Raw genomic sequence first — 26,119 nt, forward strand, 5'->3', positions numbered from 1 at the left:
ACGAAGACAACGGTTTCCTAACTGGTCCTCCTGCTTCTACTCATCATTTAAAACCTAAAACGCATTTTTAAATATGCAAACCAGATGTTTAAAGCACTCCTTGGCTTTAAAACTCTCGATAGCTTCACACCACGCTAAGGAAACACACCAATTTCTTTTCCAGATATTCAAAGATTCAAAGACTAAACATGATCTGGCCCCTGGCCCTCCCCTATAATCTGCTTGGCTCTCTAAACTCCATCCACAGTGGCCTTTCCTCGGTCATCAAAATCATCCAAGTCATTCCTTAACAGTCTGTGGTAGCGGTTCCCTTTACCTGGAAAGCTCTGCAATAAAATGTACTTGGGTTTTTCTCGCCATCCAAGTCTTAGTTTATCATCTCGACACAGTCCTTCCTGAAGATACGATCTAAGCTACCTGCCTCCCAAGACCACCCAATTATTTCTTTCATAACTCTGATTACTATCAGTAAATATCTGTTTCTTATTTATGTACCTTATTTATCTACTCTTTCTTCCCCCAAATACATATTTCACATGCTTATATGATTATTTGTCTTGTTCACCATCTGCCTGGTTCACTGCCAAAAATTTTTTGTTATAGTTTTGTTTCTACCTGCTTGGTCAATTTCTGCTTCAACTTCTAGCTTTAAGAACACATCTTCCAAAGTTGTCATGGAGACACCATAAGAAATAACACCCAAATTTGAGTGAGTGTCTAGAGCAGAAAATAAACCTAAAAAAAAAAAGAAAGAAAGAATGTTATGAAGTTAAGCATATCATCATGAATTATTCTAAAATATCCTAAAAGGATATCCTAAAAGGGATATCCTAAAAGGATATCCCTTTTAAAATGGGATATGACTAAATTTACTAGCATAGTGGTTCTCAAACTTTTTGGTCTCAGAACTCCATTAACGTTGTTAAAAATTGCTAAGGACCCCAAGGAATGTTTGTTTATATAGAGATATATCTAGTAGATATTTATCATATTATAAATTAAACCTAAGAAATATTTCACAGGCAGAATGATAGGCAGGGTACATTAAGTCGGCAATATGTACTTTATTCTAGTTAATATAATATAGAAAAACTAAACTAATACAGAAAATTTCTGTCTAAATGAGGTAAATGTTTTGGGAATTCTGCACAACATATCTGCATCAGTAACATCCTTTTAGTTACTAAGAGATCCTAAACAGATAAAGGAAATTGAGTTTGGAGTTCCTCATTATAAAGCGGAAAAATAATGCCACAATCAAAATAATTCAAGGGTTTACCATATTATCATGTAATTCATTATGGTATCATAAAACTGTAAAAGGACTTGAGAACACATATAAACAATCATGTATGTTTGTGTGTAATTACATAATTACATATTCCCAAATTATATCATTTGCCTCTAAGCAAATGGAGCGATCTGTTTCTTGACAACAAAGCAAATACATTTACTTAACATATTGGTTACAGTTTCTCGCATGATGTTTGTTCAAAAAAAACCAAAGAATGAAAGAACATCCCATGTTAGCTTGTAGTTTCTCATTTTCAAAAGCAAAGTAAAGCAGAAATGGTATATTAACTTCAGTTACCTGGGAACATGTAAATATTATTAAACAGAAAAGTATACAACAAAGTAAATCAAGAAAATCAGTTCCCAATGCAAGATCCTGGTTCAACAACCAGGAAACTGAAAGTAATACCTGCAAATTTGTCCATGTCCTTAAAAGGCAAGCTATACACAAGTTGTTGATCATTCTGTTGTAATAAAGTAGCTCCAGGTATATGTTGTTTAACCAGGGATGAAAGAGATTCTGTGGCACAATATCTGTCTATGTACATGCTAGAAAAAACCAAAAATCGTAATTTTTCTAAATAATTACTCAGTAAACAACCAAAAGTAAATTCTGAATGCTTTAAGTAAAGCTAGTGCCATAAAAAATGGCTAAAGTACTAATAGTATGGCAAACCTGAAATAAATTAACAGTAGATCAAGAATATTATAGAAAACAGTCAATAAAGAATAAATGGTACCTTAGGCGGTAGCCAATCCCCCATTTACTTTTGAGAAAAATCGAAGAACCAACACATTTCAACATTCCTTGTGATATGACAGCTTTCCTATCTGCAAACAGAAATCTGCGTTTCAATTTTAAGTCGGTAACAGCATTAATAATTGGCATTTATATTTTGTGAGTTACCATGAGACACCAATAAGTATCATTAAATAATCACAACAACCTTATTAGAAAGGTACCAGATTATCATTACCTGGTTTTCAAATGAGAACACTGAGGCAATGAGAAAATACATAGTTTGTTCATGTTTCACAGAGCCAGTAGGTGACAAAGCCAGAAACTGTATCCGGGCAGTTCTGACTCTTTCCTCAAACTGCTCCAAACACCTCAGACTCTTCCTAAGGGGCTTACTATTGCAAGTATGTTCATAATTCCTTTACAATCAAATGTAAAAACCACAAAAACAAAATGTCACTATGTTGGATCGTTTTTTAACATTTTTTAAAAAACAAAGATAATAGTGAAAAAATAAATCTACAATGTAGACTGTGCTGGACAGTCTGCTTCCTTGTGGGAGACTGGAATTTTGGAGGGGGTCTCTATGACCAGCACCCGGTAGAAACCTTGGGCACTGAGTCTCTAATGAGCTTTCCTAGTAGACAACATTTCACATCAATTGTTAACAACTCATTGCTAGAGAAATTAAGCATATTCTGTGTGACTCCACCGGGAAAGGATTTTTGGAAGCTTGTGTCTGGCTTCCTCCTTGTCCCATGTGCATTTTCACTTTGCTGATTTTGTTCTGTATCCTGTAAGTTTTGGGGTGATAACTCATAAGTATAACTATATGCTGAGTCCCATTAGTTCTTCTAGCAAATTATTGAATCTCAGATGATCTGCAGGACTCTCCAGCATAAAAATATGTAATTCTTAAAAAGTTTAAAACACACAGCTACGAAGAACACACAGCTTCTTTATTTATTCCTCAGGATTTTGTACCTCTGTGTCCATCTCCTATTTTGGCCCCATGACCTTATCCTACAAAAATAAAGTGAAAATCTCACCAGCAAGAATGTCAGCTTCATCCATGAAATGGGTACTAAACACTGTCACCCGATTAAATTTTCTGTATTTCAGGAGATTCCAAACAATATGACGAGAACAGGGATCCATTCCAGCTGTTGGTTCATCTAGCAATAGTACCTGTACGACAAAGAGTGGGGAATGGCAGAGAATCTTCAGAAAAACTGAAATACATAAATTTATGTGGACCTTGAGAAGCTTTCCCATTTCAAATTATTATTTCCAATCAGAAGTATGTTAGATCTGGGTTTTTCATTCATATATGAGTTAGCATAAATTTTTAAATTATTAGTTTGGCAAGTGAATATTTTCCTTGTTTCAATATAAAAAACTAGTATCAGTAAGATACAAGACATAAGTGTAATAATAATGAGATAAATAAACTAAAAAACAAAACATTGGTGAGGGGTTGGGAGAAAGATAAATTAACATAAAACCAGAACCCAGAGTCATTCCCAAGCTATAGAGCAGCAAGGGGAAATGTGGCAGGATAGTGGGGACCAATGGGGCTCCCGGCTGCAAAGCTGTGCAAAGCACTGTATTTCTACAGGACAGAGAACAGCACAAGAACAGACATATACAAAAATAAAATCAGCAGGACAGTGAAAAACTGAACAATTCCTTTGGTTTTATTCTACTTTTAAATTTTTATTATGAACTATTATAAACATATAGAAAACTATAAAGAGTATTAGAACAATACTGCTACATAGCCACCAGTGAAATTTAATCAATGTCATTTTTTTGGCCATATTTTCTAGTTTTTTTCTTTTTAACATTTATTTATTTTTGAGAGACAGACAGATACAGCGTGAGCAGGGGAGGGGCAGAGAGAGAAGACAATACAGAACCCGAAGGAGACTATAGGCTCTGAACTGTCAGCACAGAGCCCAATGCGGGGCTCAAATCCACGGACTGTGAGATTATGACCTGAGCTGAAGTTGGATGCTTAACTCACTGAGCCACCCAGGCACCCCTCTACGGATCTTTTTTAAAAAACACAAAACATTGCATATAGTCCATCCTTTCCATTCCCCTTCCTACAAGTAACCGTGGTAGTAAATATGTTTTATCTTTATGACTCTGGTTTCACAACCTTATTACTATAATCGTATGTATAATAATGTATAATATTTCATGTACGCTGACACTTTACACATGTTATTATATATAAACATGCAATACATTATATTTGTGTCCAATACATTAATACTGATTTACCTTTGGATTCCCAAGAACAGCAATTCCTAAAGACAGTTTTCTTTTCTGACCACCACTTAACTTTTTAGCTTGGTTATCTTTGATAGCCTGCATGTCTAAATCCAGTAGAACTTTCTGCACCTATAAAGGGAGAACAATGTTACTTTTAAAATTATACCATTTACATAATTATCAATATTAATTTTTAAATGTCCCAATTTTAATATCAACTTTAAAAATGTTCTTTTAGTACAGAATTTAATTTTGACATGTATTCATATACAATGATTCCTGGTTGAAAGGTCTGTTTTACTTTTGTGACCACCTGGGTAGTGGTACAAGGATCAGTTTGAAGGCTGTGTGTGTGTGTGTGTGTGTGTGTGTGTGTGGTGGAAGAAGAAAGGCAGATGTGAAAGGAAAGGATGGAAGAAAAGAAAAACCTATATTGAGAGGCCGGTGTCCTCCAGATGAAACAAGGACATTTTACATGTGCTAAAATAAAATATTTATTCCAAATTCCATCTAATTCTTTGTAATGAATTTCCGTTTATGGGCTCAGAACAGGTTTTTATTTAGATTTTCAAGCATTTTTTATACCAGTTATTACAGAAGGTTATTAACTTACAAGGAATAAAGTAAAAATTTCTATATGAATGACATACTTCTTGTATTACATTATTGGCTGGGATTCCTTTGATTGAAGCCAAAATGGATAAGTTTTCTTCTACTGTCAACACATCAAAGTGTATATCTAACTGTGGACAAATGCCAATCATTTTTCTTGCTTCAAACATTTCGTCTATTTCTGAGACTCTGTGTCCATATATAGATGCAAATCCTAAAAGCAAAATATATATTTAAATTTATACTAACTACATTAAGTATTCAGAAGTATATATGCTTTAATGTATACTAACAACTTAGTTACTTGTACGTAATAAATATGTAAGGTATGAATTAATATAAACTCGGAAGGCATAACACACCTTCATTTCCATTCCATTGGTGACCTGCTTCCACCTTATATTCTAACCTCATTTTCCTTCATTTCCAGTTGATATTACATAGTGAAAAGAGCAAGGAACCAGAGCTTAACGCTGAACAGGGGTATACTGGTGCATTTTTTATATTTCTATTCCAGGAGCAATTTTCCTTCATTCCCAGGCATTAATCAATAGAGGAGAAAACAAAGAAACTAAAAATGTTCCCCTAACGAGATGTGTGGTCTTGAGAAAAGCAATCTGAATTCCAGCTTTTCTCTTCTATAAATTAAATACCAATATATCCCACTTAATTTCAGAACTATTAAATCACCATGATAATGCATGGAGAATTAGAAGAAAAATCATAAGTTTTTATTAAATGTAAGATATCGCTACTGTCATGAGAAAGTGACACGATTAGGGATAAGCAACAAAATTAAACCAATTTCAAAAGTTAAACTACATTTTAAAAAATGCAGATTCCATACATGGAAAGTCAGCCTTTCTTAAAGCAAAATATTTATTATATTGCCACTAGATTTGGTTATTGTGGAAATATGGAGCTGCCATATTAAATTCTCACCTATAGAGCAATCACATGTCACAATTATACGTTTAAGGTATTATTGTTCTTATAATTGTATTTTAGGAGATGGTTTTGACATCTATCATTCTTTCCTTTTGAATTATTGTTGCACATTTAGATACCTATATCTATAATCTAAAATGTCTGTAGGTCTCATTTAATTTTCAATTACTGATTTATTCTTCCTTGAAAATGAAAAATACACATGAAATATCTTACAAAATGAGTACAAAATCAGATCACTTTTATTAAACATGACTGAATCATTTTTAGTTTCTATTGAAAAAAATGTGTAATCAAAAAGTAATAGTAAAGCACCTTTATACTGAGATTGGTCCCAAATCATTAAAAAAAAAAAATTCAATCAGTACATGTTTCAAGGATAAATAACTATACTGTGATACCTTGGTTAATAACACTAATAAACGGAAGAATTGTTGTTGTTTTTTTTAAGTCAGAAAACTCTCACCATCAGAAGGCGGGCATAGTCCACAAAGAATATTCATCAAAGTACTCTTTCCTGTTCCACTGTGACCAAGTAATGCAGTAATCTGACCTTCATATATGTCGAATGACAAATCTAGTTCAGAAAAGAAGACTCAAATGTGATTTTCATTTCTGTTAAGCTATACAAAATAATACATAATACTTGAGCAGTCTTGAAACAAATCAATGTTTAATGGCAGATTTAAAGTTATTAGCATATTTAACAGCATAATACTTAATATTATATGATAATAATTCCTTATTATAGTCAATTGTTTGAGCTACAAGAAAAGTAATAAAAATACACCTATATTAACAGATTTCAAGAATATACAAAACATTGGGGAGGGTTTCTGTGGACCCACTTTTGGGACTTTCTATGGGGAGGGTTTCTGTGGACCCACTCTTGGGACTTTCTAAGGTAACTGAAACACAGAGACAAACAAGAATTTGTTCCCAAGGGTATTAACAAGGTTCCTATGGTAAAAATATTAGCAAAAACCTAGAAACTAACCAACAGCATGGGAGTGGTTAACTAAATACTTGAGAAATTCAATTTAAATAAAAGAAAAATTGGGGCGCCTGGGTGGCTCAGTCGGTTAAGCGTCCGATTTCGGCTCAGATCATGATCTTGTGCTTTGTGAGTTCAAGCACCACGAAGGGCTCTGTGCTGACAGCTTGGAGCCTGGAGCCTGCTTCAGATTCTGTGTCTTCCCTTCTCTCTGCCCTTCCCATGCTCATGCTCTGTTTCTCTCTGTCTCCCAGTAATAAATAAACATTAAATTTTTTTTTTAAATAAAGGAAAAATGGAATGAAGAAGTATCAAGAGAGGATGTGTCAATGATTGAAGGAGGACAAAAGACAGGGATCTGAAAACCCAGCTTTGAATCACTGCAGACCCTGACCTGATGAAGGATCTGCAGGCCAGAAGCAAAAATAAATCTTCTCTGGAGGAAGATCACATCATCCAGAGCATCAAATAATCTCTACAATTTTCATATGCAATACACAGCACTCAGTCAAAAACAACCAGACAGGAAATAGCAAGAGAAGATAAAAACCCAACAGAAATGACAGGTGACAGAAATGGACCTAGAGGACATACAGATATTGACACCGTAAGAGAAGATTGTAAAACAACCATGCTATCCTGCTGCTAAGACAATGCTGACAAAGAACTAAAAACCATACAAAAGAACCAAGTGGAAAGACAAAAACTGGAAAAGTTAAGTGAAAAATATTTCAATAGGATTGTTTAATCACATTAGGCCCAACTACAGAAAATTAGCAAATGACAAGAAAAGTCATAAGAAAATATCTAGACTGAAGCACAGAGAGAGAAAAAAACAATGAAAAATTCAGAAAAGAGCATAAAAAATAAATGGGATGAAATGAAAAGTTGTAACATGTAATAATAATAGACTAAAGGATGAGAAAATAGGACAGAAGCAATACTGGAAAGTACTGGAAAAGAAATGGCTAAAAAAAATTTAAAACAGAAGAAAGACATCAAGCCAGAGATTCAAGAAGCACTTGTAAAACCAAAGTGGAATAAATGTAAAACAAACACCACCGAGGCATGTGGCAGTAAAACTGCTGAAAACCAAAAAACAGATCTTTAAGGTTTTTTTCGTGTTTATTTTTTGACAGAGAGAGAGAGCGAGAGAGAGCGCAAGTGGGGCAGGGGCAGAGAGAGGGGGACCGAAGATCCAAAGCGGGCTCTGTGTTGACAGCAGCAAGCCCAATGTGTGGCTCAAACCCGCCAACTGCGAGATCGTGACCTGAGCTCAATCCACTGAGCCACCCAGGCGCCCCTAGAAACACATCTTTAAAAACAGCCAGGATAACAGTATCTACCAACAACAGAGAAATAGGAAAACCAACAGTTATCTCTGCAACCAGAACAATGGAAAAGGGAGACGACAGATTACATTTTAAAGTGCTGGAAAAGGGGCGCCTGGGTGGCACAGTCGGTTAAGCATCCGACTTCAGCCAGGTCACGATCTCGCGGTCCGTGAGTTCGAGCCCCGCGTCGGGCTCTGGGCTGATGGCTCGGAGCCTGGAGCCTGCTTCCGATTCTGTGTCTCCCTCTCTCTCCGCCCCTCCCCCGTTCATGCTCTGTCTCTCTCTGTCCCAAAAGTAAAAATAAAACGTTGAAAAAAAAAATTAAAAAAATAAATAAATAAAGTGCTGGAAAAAAAAAATTACCATCAAGCTGAAATTGAATATTCAGAGAAATATGCTTTAAAGGTAAAGGTGAAAAAATGTATTTGCAAACAAAAACTGAGAGACTGTACCATCAGCAGACCTGAATTAAAGAAAAGAGCAAAAAGCTATTTTTCACACACAAGGAAAATTATCCTAGATGGAAGATCAGAAAGGCAGGAAGTAACAAAGATAAATGACACGGTAAATACACAAGTAAATATAAATGAAACGGTCTTTTAAAAACAATGCTAATAACATTATCTTTGGTTTAAAATACACATAGAATTAAACTACATGAAAACAATAGTATATAAGTTGGAATAGGCATAAAGAAATAAGTAGGGATAAAAGTAAGTTCCTGGACTTTGTTTCTCACTTTACTATGTAAATACTATAAATTAGTAAACCACTAACTTGTAAGTCAAGGATCCATGTTATAATATCTAGAGTAGTTTCTAGGAAGGGCACGTGTGACCAAGAAGCCAAGAGGAGGAAAATGAGAAACAGCATAATAAAAAATACTCAATTGCTTCCAGTTCAACTAACCTACTGGAGGATGCGAGACCATATAAAAGAGGTAAATTCTCCCGCCTACAGTCCACTAGACCAACTAGTCTGTTAGCCAAGTATGTGACCAGGCCACCATCCAATTCCAGATAATCCACAAACTGACTGAAGAACCAAACGAGAGACTCCTCAGTCATAGCAAAATAATAACTGCCTTAAGCCACTGAGCATTAGAGTGGCTAAAGCTGAACGGTTCGGGCAGAAATAACAACCGATTCCATATCAAGTAGCTAGGAAGGGGCTCCTGGGTGGCTGAGCCCGTTAAGCATCTGACTCTTCATTACGGCTCAGGTCATAATCTCACGATTCACAACACGGAGCCCTGTGTCACGTTCTGTGCTGACAGCATGGAGCCTGCTTGGGATTCATTCTCTCTCCCTCTCTCTCTCTCTCTCTCTCTCCCTCTCTGCTCCTCTCCTGCTCTCTCTCTCTCAAAATAAATAAACTTTTTTTTTTAAAGCTAGGAAAAGCAAAACTAATTAAACCCAAAGAAAGTAGTCATACAGAAATAACAGAGTAACACAACTCAATTAACTGCAAAGCAAACACACGTATGATAAAGAAAACCAACAAAGTTGATGCCTCGAAAAGATTAATAAAATTGATAAACCCACTGCAAAACAAATGAAAAAAAAATACAAATTACTAAATATATAATGAAGACAGGGAACATCATTACAGATTCTACAGACATGTAAAAGATTATGAATAACCTGTAACAACCAATTTGGCAACTTAGAATCTAAGTTTGACGTGTAGCTACGACCATAAAATCATCACCACTATCAAGATGAAGAACATATTCATCTCCACAAAAAATGCTGCTTTAAAATGTTTGTCCTTTGCCTATTCCACCCATCTCCAAGTAACCACTGATCTGCTCTTTTTCACTACACACTAGTTCTGCCTTTTCTATTTTACATGAATGTAATCCTATACTACGTAGTTTTATTTCTAGCTTCTTTACTTAACATCATTATTTAGAGATTCATCCATGTTGTAGCTCGTGTTAAGAATTCATTCCTTTTATGCCAACGGGCATTCCACTGGATGCATATGCCACAGCTGGCTATGCATTCCCCTATTAATAGGCATTTTAGACTGTTTTCAGTTTTTGTGTAACAAATAAGTTTACAATGAATATTCCTGTATAAGTCTTAGTATAAAACAATTTTCACCTCTCGTGGACAGATGCCTAGAAGTGAAATGGCTAGATCACATAACAGGTGCATATTTAACTCTTTCACAAATCGTCAAGCTATTTTCCAAAGCACCTGTGCCCGTTCACATCCCCTCCGGCAGTGCATGAGCTCCAGGTTTCCACCTTCACCAACACTCGGTATGACCAGCCTTTCCAATCTTCGTCATTCCAATGTTATGTGGTGACAGATGGCAGCTAAGCTTGTGGTGAGCATAGCATAATGTATAGAAAATAATAATTTTAATCATTCTGCTAAGTATGTAGTGATATCTTGTGATTTTAATTTGCAATTCCCTAATGAGTAATAGTGTTGGACACCTTCTCATGTACTTAGTTGCTATCCTTCTATCTTCTTTGGTGAAGAGGATATTCAAATATTCTGCCCATTAACTGGGTTGTTTTCTCATTGAGTTTTGAGAGATCGTTATATATTCTGGATCCAAGTTCTTGATCAGATCGATGATTTGCAAATATTTCCCCCAGGCCAATGGTTTAGCTTTTCATTTCCATTAACAGTGTCTTACAAACAGAAGCCTTCTTAATTTTTACAGTCCAATTCATCAATTTACAGTTATGCTTCTGTGCATATCTGGGAAATTTTCATGTAACCCCAGACTGCAAACGCATTTCTTCTATGGATTGTTTTTTTTGAAGTTTTAGAGTTTTAGGTTGTACATTTAGGTGTATGATCCATTTTCAGTCAGTTTTTGTATATGGTGCCTACGACAGACCAATGCTCACTTTATCCAATTGTTTCAACAGCATTTGTTTAAAAGTCCATCCTTTCTCTAGCAAGTTAACTTTGCATCTTTGTTGCAAGTTACCTGCTCACACACATATGGGCCTATTCTGCACTCTCTATTCTGTTTCACTGATCTATTTTTGTGTTGTTTTTATGCCAAAATTACACTGTCTTGATTACTGGAGCATTTATACGAGGTCTTGTAACAAAGTTATACTAGTTCCTCAACTTTGGTCTTCTTTTTCAAAGTGTTTTTCACTATTCTAGGTCATATTCTTGGGAAGTTTAGAATCAGTTTGTCAAAAGCTACAAAAAAAAAAAAAAGCCCTATTAGGATTTTTATTGTGCCTGAACCTACTGAAATTTGAGTAAAGTTGGCATCTGACCCTGAGTCTTCTCACCCATGAACATGGTATCTCTACTTATTTACATACTCTTAATTCTTTCAGCAACTTAAAAAAAAAATTTTTTTTTTTAAACTTTATTCATTTTTGAAAGACAGAGCATGAGCAGGGAAGGGGCAGAGAGAGAGGGAGACACGGAATCCGAAGCAGGCTCCAGGCTCTGAGCTGTCAGCACAGAGCCCGACGCGGGGCTCGAACTCACGAACTGTGAGATCATGACCTGAGCCGAAGTTGGATGCTCAACCGACTGAGCCACCCAGGCGCCCCTTTCAGCAACTTTTAAAAATTTTTCAGGTTACAAATCTGTTACACCTTTTGTCAGATTTATCTATAAATATGTTTAGATACTTATGGGCTATTTTTAATTTTAATTTCTTTTTTTAATATAAAATGGACTTTTTAAAAGTTTATTTATTTTTGACAAAGAGTACACAAGCAGGGGAGATGCAGAGAGAGACAGAGAGAGAGGAAGAGAACCCCAGGGAGGCTCCGCACTGTTAGTGTGGAACTTGATGCAGAGCTCGAACTCACAAACTGAGATCATGACCTGAGTCAAAATCAAGAGTCTGGTGCTTAACTGACTAAGTCACCTAGGTGCCTCATTAATTTTACTTTCTAATTATCTGTTAGTAGTATATAGAAGGACAATTTATTTTTCTACATTTATCTTATACTCTGCCCCCTTACTAAATTCACTTTTTAGTTCCACTAACTTTTTTGTAGCTCTAACCAGATTTTTTAAATGTATACTCATATCAACTGCTAACAGCTTCACTGCTTCCTTTCCAATTTGGATGCCCTCAATAATACTGGTGAACCATATCTAGTGAGTTGAAGGCCTGCTGAGCAAAAATGTTTTCCCTGAGAAGGAGGAATTCTGCCCCAAGACCGTAGCATAGATGTCCTGAGTCTCCAGCCCGACAGCCTCCCCTATGAATTTCAGACTGAAGCCTGCAACTTTAACTCTTATCTGAGTTTCCAAGCTGCCATGCTGCCGTGTAGATTTCAGACTCGCCAGGCCCCACAATCACATGGACCAATTTCTTAAAATTAATCTCCTTATTCCCTCCTTCTCCCACCCCGCCAGCTCACCCTGCTTTCTACATATGTGGACGTGTGTGTGCGTGCATATGTGAGTGTGTGTATATACCTGTGTGTATATATATACTCTATTCATTTTGAAGAATCCTTACACATTGTTAAACATTCTACAATTCTCACAACAGTTCCCACGGCAAGGAATTATCAGACTCAAAATGTCAGTAGTGCCAAGGTCGAGAAACCCTGTGCTAGGTCAAAAGGAAACAAAATTAACTAACGTGTAGACACACGCATAATAATAGAACGAAAAAGGACACAGACTTGTTCAAATAACTGAATAGTTTTCATCTTTAATAGATTACTTTTTACTCTTAGTATTTTATTTGTTGTTAATTTTATTATGAATATTAATCACGTAAATAAATGAAAGTGCCCCTAAAAGGGAGAAAACTGTGCTAAAGAAGTTTAAATTTTGTACAAACTATGTAAATTGTTTTCCAATTTGTACTTTACAATCATGGACTGGGTACAACGAAAGCTACTTACTTCTCAAAGCCTCCACGCTTTCACCTTTCTTTCTGTACGTCTTCTGAATACCACTGATTCTGAAAAACACGATTCTCTAAGTATTCAAAGCAATTTATAAGGTTGTGCATTTCCATGTGTAGTATTGTTATCAAAGCTGTCATATTTTATAAGAATAATAATAAAGTACCTTCCTACTAAAACAAGAAACCTAAGAGAGGTGACAATAATTATAAAATTATTTTATTTATTTATTTATTTATTTATTTATTTATTTATTTATTTTTAACGTTTATTTATTTTTGAGACAGAGAGAGACAGAGCATGAACGGGGGAGGGTCACAGAGAGAGGGAGACACAGAATCCAAAACAGGCTCCAGGCTCTGAGCTGTCAGCACAGAGCCCGACGCGGGGCTCGAACCCACGGACCATGAGATCATGACCTGAGCCAAAGTCGGACGCTTAACCGACCGAGCCACCCAGGCGCCCCTATTTTTTTTTTTAACGTTTATTTAATTATAAAATTATTTTAAAGAAACCACAAAAGCATTCAGTATTCCTGTCCATTTTAAGTGTCATTCATTCACATTTCATGACAAGCCAACTTCTGAAAATAAAGCCTTTGGCTCCAGCAATTTATAGATGTCTATTCATCTTTGATACTTTTCTGTTTGTAATTTATCAATACTTGTTACAACAGTTAACAGGGATTAAAAACCAAATGCTATATTTCACATCAGCACACATTTCAAACTATCCATAAACGTGAAGTGGTTCTCTCATTCCACTTTAAATGTCTCAAATAACTTAAAGAATTAATGGTTTTGTTAACCACTTTCAATTTTGCCCCTGAGAAGGCAGACCATTAACCCACTTATTACATCCTAAGTATCTGACTCTCCCTTGCTTTTTATACGTTCTTTAAACTTGAAAAACACATATTATATTATACTTCACTTTCTCTTTTATTTTTTGCCTTTTATTTCTTTTCTCTTCTTCCTGTTACTTTTTAAATTTGGTTTTGACTGATCTAGAAAGGCATAGTAGTGAATTTCTTGGGTTCATAGAAATTAAACTGATACTCTGAGTCACAATACCTAAAAGTCTATGAAATGAAGAGAGGACAATATGTTGTATAACTTAGACAATGCAGCCAGAATAAAATTAGAAAGCTAATATTTATTCTGTTTCAATCTACTTAATGGAAATCTGAAAACGGCTTAATTGTATGAATACTAGGTTTTATAACTTTTAAAAAATTCCATTGAAACATAAAATTTCAAACCTAACACAACCTTATTCTAAATGGTTGCAAAGAAAATAAGAACTTAAAAGAAAAACTGCTCATATTAATTCTGTGTTTTAAAAATCATGAGATGTGGGGGCGCCTGGATGGCTCAGTCGGTTGAGTGTCCGACTTTGGCTCAGGTCGTGTTCTCACAGCTCCTGACTTCGAGCCCCGCGTCGGGCTCTGTGCTGACAGCTCAGAGCCTGGAGCCTGCTTCTGTTTCTGTGTCTCCCTCTCTCTCTGCCCCTAACCCACTCGCATTCTGTCTCTGTCTCTGTCAAAAATAAATGAACATTAAAAAAAAAAAAATTAAAAAAAAAATCATGAGATGTGTACCAAAATCTAAGATACAGTAGTTCCATACATTATTTAAAAATAGGATTTAAATGTAGCAGTGTTTAACTACTTCTTATACCTAAGTTGCCAAAGATTAAATCATACCTTATGGCTTCTTTTCCCACAAATTCTGAAGAAACAGGCTCAACAATTTCACTAAAACTAATATTTCCATTAACATTGCCCTCTGATAACTCCTTATAATTTCTTTTGCTTTTTGACCAATATGATGGCTTTAGAAAATATAAAGATGATCTCCGTAAGCCAAATTCCCCTGAAAAATAAAAAAAAATTAAAAAAAAATGAATTACCCTCACAAATTATTTCTAAAAACTAGATTTGAAATTCTAAAGACAGTATGTGAAACACGTGACCTGGAGCTAACGTTCATATTAAAAGTATTAAATCAGCACTGTGTGAAAAATGTTTTTACTGACAAATAAGTCTAGCCTATAAACCATCTGAGATGCTTAGAGCACATGAGAATGTAAAGGCGAATAAAGCGCATTTTCTGTCCCGAAGGAGCTCCCATCTTTACGGGCGCACATGCGGAACGAGCGCCTAGAGCTCGCTGCAGACATGAAGCACATCATGCGTGGCGCTAGTAAGAGTTCAAAGGAAGAGAAGCTTATGCCTGAATGAGGAACGTATCCTGAAGGCTGCAATGGGGGTCATCTTATCGTGTCTTCGAAAACGGCTAGTACTTATTACTTCGAAAAGTGGACACAGTTCACGGAGGTTTTTAAAATCAGGAGTAACACGGCAACAGGACAGGCGGAGAAGACCTAGACACAGTAGACAGTGATGGCTGCTCACACAGTATATATCCATTTTCACCTTTTTCCCTAAAAAAGCCAACACTTCCCATTAAAAAAAAAATATCCAACCTCTTCTAGACGGCCACATCTAGATCTGATCCCCTCTACGGAGAGGATCCTAACTCATCTGATCAGCACGTGGCATCCTCCGGTGACTCTTATTGCTCTGGCCGTCAGCATGTAACCAATCAGAAGCGAAGGGTTTAGGTGGGGGAAAGATTCACCCTCCCTCCTCCATTGGACAGGAACAAAGAAGCATCCCACAGCAGCCAGGAAGACAGGCACAGGGGGCAAAAGCCTAGAGAATGTGGGTCTTTGAGTAAGGCAACCAATTCGGAACCTATCCTATCTCTGGACTTCCTTTTAAGTAAAACAATCGGTTTCCTTCTTGCTTAAGCCAATTAAAACGATCTTCTGTTAAGAGTAACTAAAAACAGTCTAACCAATTCACTGAAGCTGGGCTTAAATAGGTAAATAGGGCTATTTGGATGAATATAAAATACAGTAAGGAGGCAGAGAGTGAAAAGGAGAGCTTAAATGTATAAAAGTAATGTGAAGGACATTCATACATAAAGAGTTTCTATTTCCAATTTGACAATAAATTTCATATATTTAAAAAAAAAAAAAAAGAGTTTCTATTTAATTCACTAGGATATGTCCAGCAAGATGATTTCTGAGCAGGTGATTAATTTGATTAAAGGCAATGGCTGAGTTTTAGACAGGCTTGAAGCAGGTAATTAGATGAGAGGTATGGTCTAGACGCCTTCCGCAGTGGTGGAAATGTCCTGTATGCATACTATACTATATGGTAACTAACAGCCATTTGTGGCTTACTAAGCAGTCAGAAGGTGACTTGTGCTACCGAGGAAATGGGCTGTTAATTTCTTTAATTCTAATTAATTCAAATTTTAAAAACCATATTGTCTAGTAGTTACCATATAAGTGCCAGTCTAGAGCACAGAAAAAAGTAATGAGGAACTCAAAGGGGAAAGTCAAGGGAGTGTTAGATTATTTTAATAATATTTTCAATCAACAGGAGTTGGCTATAGATGAATGATGGATAAGGACAGTAGTGGGAGTTACAAGATTACCTCATAGTTTTGCACCTTAGAGGGTAAAGTAGTGAAATACTTTAGCCAACAAAGATTAACATTAACAATACTTTAGCCAACAAAGATTAACAACAGACATAAATTGAGTCACAGACTTAAGTTTTCAAAGCAAACTGCTCTCTTTTGAAGAGAATCTCCCTACATTCACTAGTCATTAAGGGCACAGGTACGAAATATACTTATTTAAAATTAAACTAAGAGTTTAAACAACAAATATGACTAGGGTACTCCAGCTAGAAGAAAACAGTTAAACTAAGTTGACCCTATGTGAGCAAAAAAATTAAAATCTTTAAAGTAAAATCCAATAGGTACCTGCATACCTGGAATGACTTGATCAAGATAGACAGCCAAGAGGACATAGAATATACTATTAAGTGCTAGCATGACAAGAGTAATAATTAGAGGATATGGGCCTTCAGTCAAATTAGAAAATAAAGCACCTTCATTAAAATCTTCTAAGTGCATGACCTGGAAAACAGAAACACCAACTTTATTATATAAAAACAATACAAATAAGCAAAAGTTAACACTACTTAGAATTACTCATTATATCCAGATCGATGGTAACCAAACTGGGCCTTCTAACAGTCTACTAAATTAGTAGTAAGAATTTATAAGGAAAACAACAAACTTTACCAAAATATAAGTTTATCACAACAATCCATTTCAATCCTTTTTAATGTTATGTTTTAAAATTGGTATACATCCCTTCCCAGGGCATTTAATTCTAATGTTATGATTATCAAAGGAAATAAAAATAAAGTATGCTCGTACTACTAACTGCTGCAAACAAATGGTCCACATGGAAGTCAAACAAATTAAGTATTAGAGGATAAAATTATGATCAGCATCTTTTCAATACTGAAAAGGGAGAAGGTATTCTGATTAATTAACACAACTCTTCCATTATTCACAATAGATATATGTGATAGAGCAGAAAGACATGTACTAGAGGTGGAGGTGTCATTTAGACCCCAGATCTGCCATTAGGAATAAATGTTAATTACACCATTCTGGATCTCAGTCTCCTCATCTGTGAAATGAAGATGATTAAATGACATTGAGAAGTCCTTCCCACAAACAACAAAGACCTATGAATCTATAAATCTACTTTCCTAAGTGAAGGAGAACTCAGTGGACTCTTAAAATGTGTAAACGATAGCTCTTAGGTCCAAAGTAATTAAAATTTGCTTAACTCAATACTCATAAACATTAATCTATCTTAGGTTTCACAAATCAGAATATTCTATTTAGTCAACATGAATAATCTCTTATTTTAAGTAATTACATTTTTTCTTTATACATTGACCAAATTTATGTTTTATAATAGAAGCAGTTTCTCATAAGAATACTTCCCTCAGAACCTGACTGCCCCTATAAAATAGAGTAACAAAAATCAAATAAAAACTTTAAAAATAAATACATAAATATAAATATTATTTAGGCGAAGGACAATCTCATGAATCCTAAAGTAATAAAATCCACCAGCCTACTCGTTTCACTAATAACAGTCATGGAAATTTGTTTTGCTCCACACACCACAATTTTCTGCCAGGTACACATCTGAGATAAATGTACCAAAGTAGCAATGTAACCAGGCCATATAGCAATCTAGAATACCTGGCGCTTAAAATGACTTTTAACAAACTGAGTTATTGCAGTGAAAATAAACTACTGAGATATACTAATACACAAGATAGAAAACTTCTAAACAGATCATACAGATGAAAAACTTAAAAATGGAGAAAATATAAATGAAATCCATATAAAATGTACTCCAGTGTTCAAACAGCATTCCTTTCCTATGTTGAAATTATAAAATAATTTTTTTGCAAATCAAAGGCAGTATCACTGCAGTATAACAAGCTGCATGGAACTGGAGAGAAAAAGTACTTAGTAGTGGAAGCAAGATAAATATATTACCTACCTGTGCAATACCAATCAAAAAAGTACATTGACAGAAAGGACTGAAAAGCCACACTAATGATTTGGGAAAACTTTCCATGAGGACTATCAAAAGGCCAACAAATCCAAAAGCCACAGTGACTAAAAATTCAACTATTCCCACATGTTTTGATTTTTTAAAAAGAGGTGTCAGCATCAAAGCAAAAAATACCTGCAAAATATAAATATTAAAGTTAATGCATTGTTCATATACATTGGTATGAAAACAAAATTAATTTTGCTTGTGAAAGAACAAGTTATTTTCATTGGAAAATACATTCGTTAAAATAATTTCTAAATGCTATGGTAAGATATTTTATTTTCACAGAAACAGGAATAAATACATTAAAAAATTTAAGATGATAAACATTAAAAACATTTTATCTATGTAAATAGGCAAACATGACTACCTCTACACGACAGAAACCATAACCAGCCACATGTGTCTGCAGTTAGATGTGTACATGTGAACAAAACAATAAATCAACCAGCTTTTAAACAGAGAACCTATCTTTTAAACTCGATGTCTTGATGAGATACAAACTCAGGCAATTGTATGTAGAAGTCTGAGTTGCTTGTAAATTATCACGTGAAAGAGCAAGGGTGATCATGAAAAAATTTAATAAATGGTACAGCATGGGCACATAAGCCAATCATAATAGAAACTAGAACCACAGGAACACAAAGGCTGGCCATTAACAGGAAGCATTTAGCCAATATAGCAGATGAATATCAATACTATCAAAGAGCTATATTTACACTTTTTTTCTTTTATTTTTTTATTAATTTTATTTTTTTAAATTTACATCCAAATTAGTTAGCATATAGTGCAACAATGATTTCAGTAGGTTCCTTAAAAAGAGCTATATTTACAAAGGCATACCTTTACACATCACCCATCACCCTATAATAGAAATGTGAGACTACACCAGGGCGCCTGGGTGGCTCAGTCGGTTAAGCATCCGACTCTTGACCTCAGGTCGGGTCTTGATCTCAGGGTCATGAGTTCAAGCCCCTCAAGCCCACGCACAGCGTGGAGCCTACTTAAAAAATAAAAAATAAAAATAAAAAAAATAAACATGAGGCTATTTTGTACCTTTTCTAAAATATGGAAGTACAATGATGCTGTCTATGTACAAATCGTTTGTGAGTAACCTAGTAACAAATCAACTCTAAGTTAACCACAGAATAAGCACTTTGCTATATTAATCAACAATTTTGACAGTTCTTTATTCCCATTTCAAGTTAAAATACTCACAGATGATAACCCATACAGGAAAAAAAGTAGAAATATCACAACGCAGCTACTTTGAGGGAATAATGAAGAAGCTGTTGCAATGACTGCCATAAGAAGGGACATGAGGAAAATCAAACTTGTATACAGAAGAACCCATGAAAGCCTAAAATGAGAATACAAATACACCTATGATTAAGTGCATGGGCTTTCACAGAAAATCATTTCAAACAGAACTTCAGCCATTTTATTCTTAAAATTAAGTTTATTCTTTCCTGTGTATGCTCATTTACTGAAAACTAATGTTCTTATAATAGTAATTAAAAGTATATGGGGTGCTTGGGTGGTTTAGTCGGTTAAGTGTCTGACTCTGGATTTCGGTTCAGGTCATGATCTCATGGTTCATGGGATCGAGCACTGTGTCGGGCTCTGTGATGACATCATGGAGCCTGCTTGGGATTTTTTCTCTCCCTCTCTCTCTGTCCCTCCCCTGCTCACATTCTCTCTCTCAAAATAAATAAACTTTAAAAAAATACAACATTGGTTATGACAAAGGTCTGACATAGAGTGATTATCTTTTCAAGAGTCAAAAAAACCCTCCAAATTAATAGCAATTCATGACTAATTTAAATCCAATATTCTCAAACGTCCAATAATGCAAAAACACTTCCAATTTTCTTAAAATATGAAAGAATTTAATGACAACTTCATGGCCTAGGCTATAATTAAACCTCTGACGGCCTGCCTTTTCGATACTTTAAACAATGAAGACTATCTCACTAATCCTAACGTACTTACTACGTTTGCACAATGTAAGATCAAGAAGTTCGACAACAGACTCACTGTATTTACTCAAAATTTCTTCCCAAATCAGAGTTCAATGGAACTGCAACAGTATTTAGGGCTTTTTAAAAAAATGTTAGATCATTATCTGATGGATGTTACCACGAAACATAAAAGCACTGAAACAGGGCTAAAAGATACCTACATTACCAAAATTGAACCCATCATTTTATTAAGAAACTGATTTGCCTAAATTCTTCCATTTCCTCACAAAGCACTTAACAGCTCAGTGCATCTTAAAAACCAATGACTACTCAAATGATAGGAGAAAAAAACAAGCAAAGAAAATATGCTATACACAATGACCCCATTATGTAAAGTGTTATAATTAACTGCTGTATTCAACTGGGCTAAATGGAACACAATTTTGCAAAATGGACTATAATATCAACTCACATACATAGTATTAACTTTTCCCCCCAAATGAGCTCAAAATAAATTTTCCTACTACGCAGTGGGAAAAGTAAGGAAAATACATTTAGAATTATTTATAAAAATGCACGCCTCTATAAAATTATCATTGTATAAAGATGTTGACATATTATGGCTCACTTGTGAAAACATTATCTAAACTTCTCTATAAATTATTTGTATATTTTCATCTTAACTTACAAAAATAACTTTTTTCCTGGGGAGAGGAGGGAACCCCATATGCCACATATGCAAAGTTCAATCATTTTAATTAGATTTTTAATAACTTATATATGCTATGATATTGGGAGAAGACTACAACAGGCAATTAATTTCTACCTTTCCAAGATCTCATATGTTCTATACACTGAAATACATAGAACACACCTCATCAATTATGACAAAATGTAAAGTAAACTTTAAACATGTAATATCAACATGAGTTTCCCAAATCCCACTTCCCTTATGTTGAAAAAAAAAAAAAAAGCCAATCTATTGCTGCAGTTTGTTGCCTATTCTCAACTTCCAAAACAAAAGCACCTCCTCAAGTTGAGTGAATAACCAAATTACAACTCTGGAGATATGTACATTTAATGTAATTATTAATCATACTAAATAATAAACTTTTAATAACATACCAAAAGGCAGTGTCATGAAGTCCCATTATCTTTAAAAACTCCTTTAATTTTTTCTCTTTTTCTGCTACGATATGAATTGCCAAAAAGTAACCAAAAGGTGAAAATGCTATTACTAGGTATATTAAAATGACTCCTCGGGGAAAGGTATCTATCTCAACCATAGCAGTTTCTCCCATAATGACAGCTTTAGTGGACTCCAGCTCCTTCCAAAAGGAAACATTGGTCTTCAGCTAGAATTGGAAAACATACATACAATCAATGAATTTAGTGGTCCCCAATAAAATGTGACAATTATACCCCCATATTTTATACAAACCTATTACAAATACAATACTCAAAAACTACACACCTGACATAAAGTGACAGACCCCAATGTCAAAGTACAAGCACACATTATTGCTTTCATTCATTCTGGAAGCATACCATGAAGTTTAAGTCTGAAGTTGAGTAGTATACGAATTTTGATGAAATAGCTTATCAAAGAAAATAAAATTGAACAATTATTCTCTTACGCAATTATATACATCTTAACAAAAATATGCACTTGTAATATTGAGGAATTAAGGAACGATTATTAGTCCCATGAAAGACTGTCTATAAAAAATCTTTTTTTAAGTAGTATGTCCTATCGTTTTAAAATCTATGTATGAAGCATGTGTAGACAGAATAATAAAACTTTATGCTGTATGATACTTCTATCTAACATTCAATTAAATGTCTAAAATAAGATCTGCTCTGCCTGTTCATCCAGTGTGGTCTGGGCTGTGGATGGCTAAGGTCTTCGGCCAAAAACACAAGTAAGCACTATAACACCATCACTGTGATACATCCTATATTTTACTGCCTTTACCTTAAACTTCTATATTACTGAATTTGGGTAATATTACAGCTCTATAATACATTTATACCATGCTGTCAGAGTTTATAAGACAATCCGACACATAGCATTTGGTTCTTACAACAACCCTGTCAAGTAAAGCATTATTACTGTTGTCATTTTACTACATAGCAGTCTAACAACAGAGCCAGGTCTCCTGTTCATTTCTACTAAAATGTGAAACACCTGATAAGGTCTAAGCATGTCTTTAGATTATAACTGTAACCTTTATACACGATCCTCATGGCAGTACAGTGTTAAAACACAAACTTGGGAGCCAAAAAGCCATAGTTGGAATTAGCTTTGTCACTAATTAACTGAATTTTGGAAAGTCAATCTCCCTGTGCTTCAGTTCCATATGTAACATGGAAATAATAATAGCACAAATCTCAGGTGCCTGGGTGGCTCAGTCGGTTATGCATCCGACTTGATTTTGGTTCAGGTCATGATCTCATAGCTTGTGAGATCAAGACCCATGTTAGGCTCTGCAATGACAGTGCAGAGCCTGCTTGGGATTCTCTCCCTGTCCCTCCCTTGCTGGCGCATGCACTCACTCGCTCTTTCTCTCTCTCTTTCTCTCTCTCTCTCTCTCAAAATAAACAAACATTTAAAAAATAAAATAATAGCACAAATCCCATATGTTTTCTACAGATTAAATGGGTTCATATTCTAAGCATTCAAACTTAGAAACAATGTTTGGCAAATAAGTGATAATTATTTATTAAATAAAAAATGAAATCCACAACTATGAGTAACATAACAAAAACATTCATTTTCTTTAAACTAAGTTATTTTTATTCAAGGGGAAAAGTCTATAAATATAGATCATTCATAAATATTACCTATGGTCAACACAGATAGAATAATACAGATATATGGAATTGCTAAATCACATGCTTAGAAACCATCAAGTAACAGTGGGGTTTGAAAAATATTAAACTAAAAAAATTAAACTGAAAATATGACTCATCTTTTTTCTTAAAGGAGCTGTAATATGTTATGTATTTTGTACATTTAACAGCAGACAAACTAAATCCTACTGTAAAGACTTAAGGCGTAATTGTTAAAATACACTGTGGCTCTATTTTACTTCCTTCATGATATTTACCTGTATAATAGCAGCATCTATGGATGCTTGTAAAACTGTGAACCCTGAGGACCAGTACTGAGTAGCCTCACATGATGTTGAACAGCCAGCTATAGGGACAAAATGTGAGACATAAAAATCTGCACAACATGTAAGTGCTTTCTTTTAAAGATAATATATGGAGGGTTACTAAAGCAATATAATTAATCAATGTCCATAGGACTGAAGAAAATAAGCAATCGCCCTTTGAAGGTAAAGAATATCACATTCCTGATTGTTTATTTGAAATTTTTGAAATAAAAGAGTTACATGTGTTAGGATATTGCATGGTAAATGCATACAAATGGAAAGAAAGAAATTGACTGTAAACATAGTTATTTAAAATAAGTCACTTTTCAAGACTCCTGGGTGGCTCAGTCAGTTAAGCGTCCCACTCTTGGTTTGAGCTCAGGTTACGATATCATAACCTGTTTGATGGGTTTGTGGGATGGAGCTCTGCATCCGTCTCTGTGCTGACAGCACAAAGCCTGCCTGGGATTCTCACTCTCCCTCCCTCCCTCCCTCTCTCTCTCTCTCTCTCTCTCTCTCTTCCCGCCCCCCCCCCCCCCGCCCCTCCCATGCTCACACTCCCTCTCTCTCTCAAAATAAATAAATAAACTTTAAAAAATAAAATAAAGTAAATCCCTTTTCTGTTTTAAGGTCATTCTACAGTAACTTAGAGTCAAAGGACTTCCAGATGCCAGTACAAGTCCAGGTTAAGAGGACCAAAAAAAGAAAAAAAAAAAAAAAATTCTGTAAAGGCCTTTTGGAATAAAGTCACAAATTCAGTACTTAGCATAAGGGACTTTAATATTGCTCAATAAATGTTTGTGTTTGACAGTATCTCTCCACAGGTTTAAGCACTGAAGGTTGTTTTCCATGATGTAAATCAACATAAAACTAAAAAAGTTCACTGGTAGAAGACCTTGAAATTTTAAAGATATGCAACACACCATATGTGAAAAACAATTACATAGAGGAAAAAAATGCTGGTTTAGAAAGTCATATAATTCAAGATACAATTTTGCTTTCTGTTACTATTAAAATTATATATATATAATAATAATATATAAATGTATTAAAATTAAAATGGATGTTAAATTATATTTCATATTACACATAATTATAGATAGATATTTGTGTATACATACATATATTTATGCTACACTTGACACTTTTCTTATTTGAACAAATAGAGTTGAAAACGCCAATGCTGGACCCCATCAAATTTTGCATTTGAACTAAGAGCAGTGAAGACACGCATTTATTTGATTTACAAGATTATTTAGGGCTATTTACCTCTTGAATCCATATAAATAGAAGATACTGGAATCATATCAGGGAAAAAACGGAGTTCATAGGACATGAAGTCTTTGAAAACCACACCTACAAAGTTGTTGGGCTTAGAAAGACTGGATACTAACAATTCTTTTTCACTTGTATACTCTTCAGTAATTATGACTGTAAAACATGAGAATAAAGTTAGTTCAAAAATTACAAGTTTACTATCACACAACAGACTTAAATTTAACATTACATTAAATGAATATAATATTTGATAAGCACTTTTGTTTTATCCTCTAACTTCCTGAACAGAGCCGTTCTAAAATTATACTAAATAATAATAATAAAAGAACAGTGTAATTTCACAGACACGATTTCTCTCAGCTATCATCTGATTACATAAATTATGTGTCTGTGTAACATGTGAGTTATTAATATGATGAAGTTTAGTATATACTTTAGTATACAGTATATGCCATTCACTTAACTATTTCAAAGTAAAACATACAATAACTCATTGATAAGTGAATGGGTATTTTATTTTCAAATATTTCTTATGAAGAGGAAAATTCCATAATCCTCCTCAGAAACCAAATATGTATTCTAGTAACTAAGACACAACTCTCCTTTGAATAAAAATTGCCATTTCAACCCCATACTGCTTGTTCCTTTCTTAGAAAATACTCCAATTACCATTTATCTTCCTTTCACATCAGATAATCCCAATTTTTAAGTATTTTCTTAAAGCTTTATTTACAAGCAACTTCTTCACTATAGAAGCTTCAGAACATGTGGTGAAATAGAAGAACATAGGATTATGTGCTTGACCACGAGCAATTTGATACTCTAAACTTCAGCATCCTCGATACCGAGCTGATCATAGTGGTTATTAAGGTCAAAAGCAATTACAAAAAAATGATTTGTAAGTTATAAAGTATTACTTCAATGTTAATTGTCATGATTTTCCAGACCTTTAAGGTGGACACGGATTGATATGAAAAAATACAGTGTTAGTTCAACATCCTACCAGTCATGTTACCACCCATGGATGCATATTCCACTTTCAGACAGCTCTCTTGTTAAAAAGATAGGACTTAAAATTAAAGCTACATATATTTCTACTATTTTAGCATCTAAGTTGAATACACACTGACTCGGATTTCTT

General features: G+C 34.7%; 1 protein-coding gene across 2 annotated transcripts in view; it reads right to left on the reverse strand.

Annotated features, from left to right (window-relative positions):
* Positions 1-26,119, reverse strand: part of ABCA5 (ATP binding cassette subfamily A member 5) — a 74,794-nt gene that overhangs the window by 33,761 nt on the left and 14,914 nt on the right. For both annotated transcript variants that reach the window (XM_043585123.1, XM_043585124.1), the window contains exons 4-18: positions 24,970-25,131; positions 23,653-23,741; positions 21,668-21,897; positions 19,800-19,941; positions 18,525-18,713; positions 16,918-17,065; positions 14,773-14,941; positions 13,065-13,123; positions 6,339-6,449; positions 4,963-5,138; positions 4,322-4,441; positions 3,082-3,220; positions 2,034-2,124; positions 1,703-1,842; positions 616-735 (exon numbers count right to left, since the gene is read on the reverse strand). In XM_043585123.1, coding sequence (XP_043441058.1) covers positions 616-735; positions 1,703-1,842; positions 2,034-2,124; positions 3,082-3,220; positions 4,322-4,441; positions 4,963-5,138; positions 6,339-6,449; positions 13,065-13,123; positions 14,773-14,941; positions 16,918-17,065; positions 18,525-18,713; positions 19,800-19,941; positions 21,668-21,897; positions 23,653-23,741; positions 24,970-25,131 — 2,085 coding nt within the window. The remainder of the gene's footprint in view (positions 1-615; positions 736-1,702; positions 1,843-2,033; positions 2,125-3,081; positions 3,221-4,321; positions 4,442-4,962; positions 5,139-6,338; positions 6,450-13,064; positions 13,124-14,772; positions 14,942-16,917; positions 17,066-18,524; positions 18,714-19,799; positions 19,942-21,667; positions 21,898-23,652; positions 23,742-24,969; positions 25,132-26,119) is intronic.

Source organism: Prionailurus bengalensis, chromosome E1 (assembly GCF_016509475.1).
Source record: "Prionailurus bengalensis isolate Pbe53 chromosome E1, Fcat_Pben_1.1_paternal_pri, whole genome shotgun sequence".
NCBI classification, from domain to species: Eukaryota; Metazoa; Chordata; class Mammalia; order Carnivora; family Felidae; genus Prionailurus; species Prionailurus bengalensis.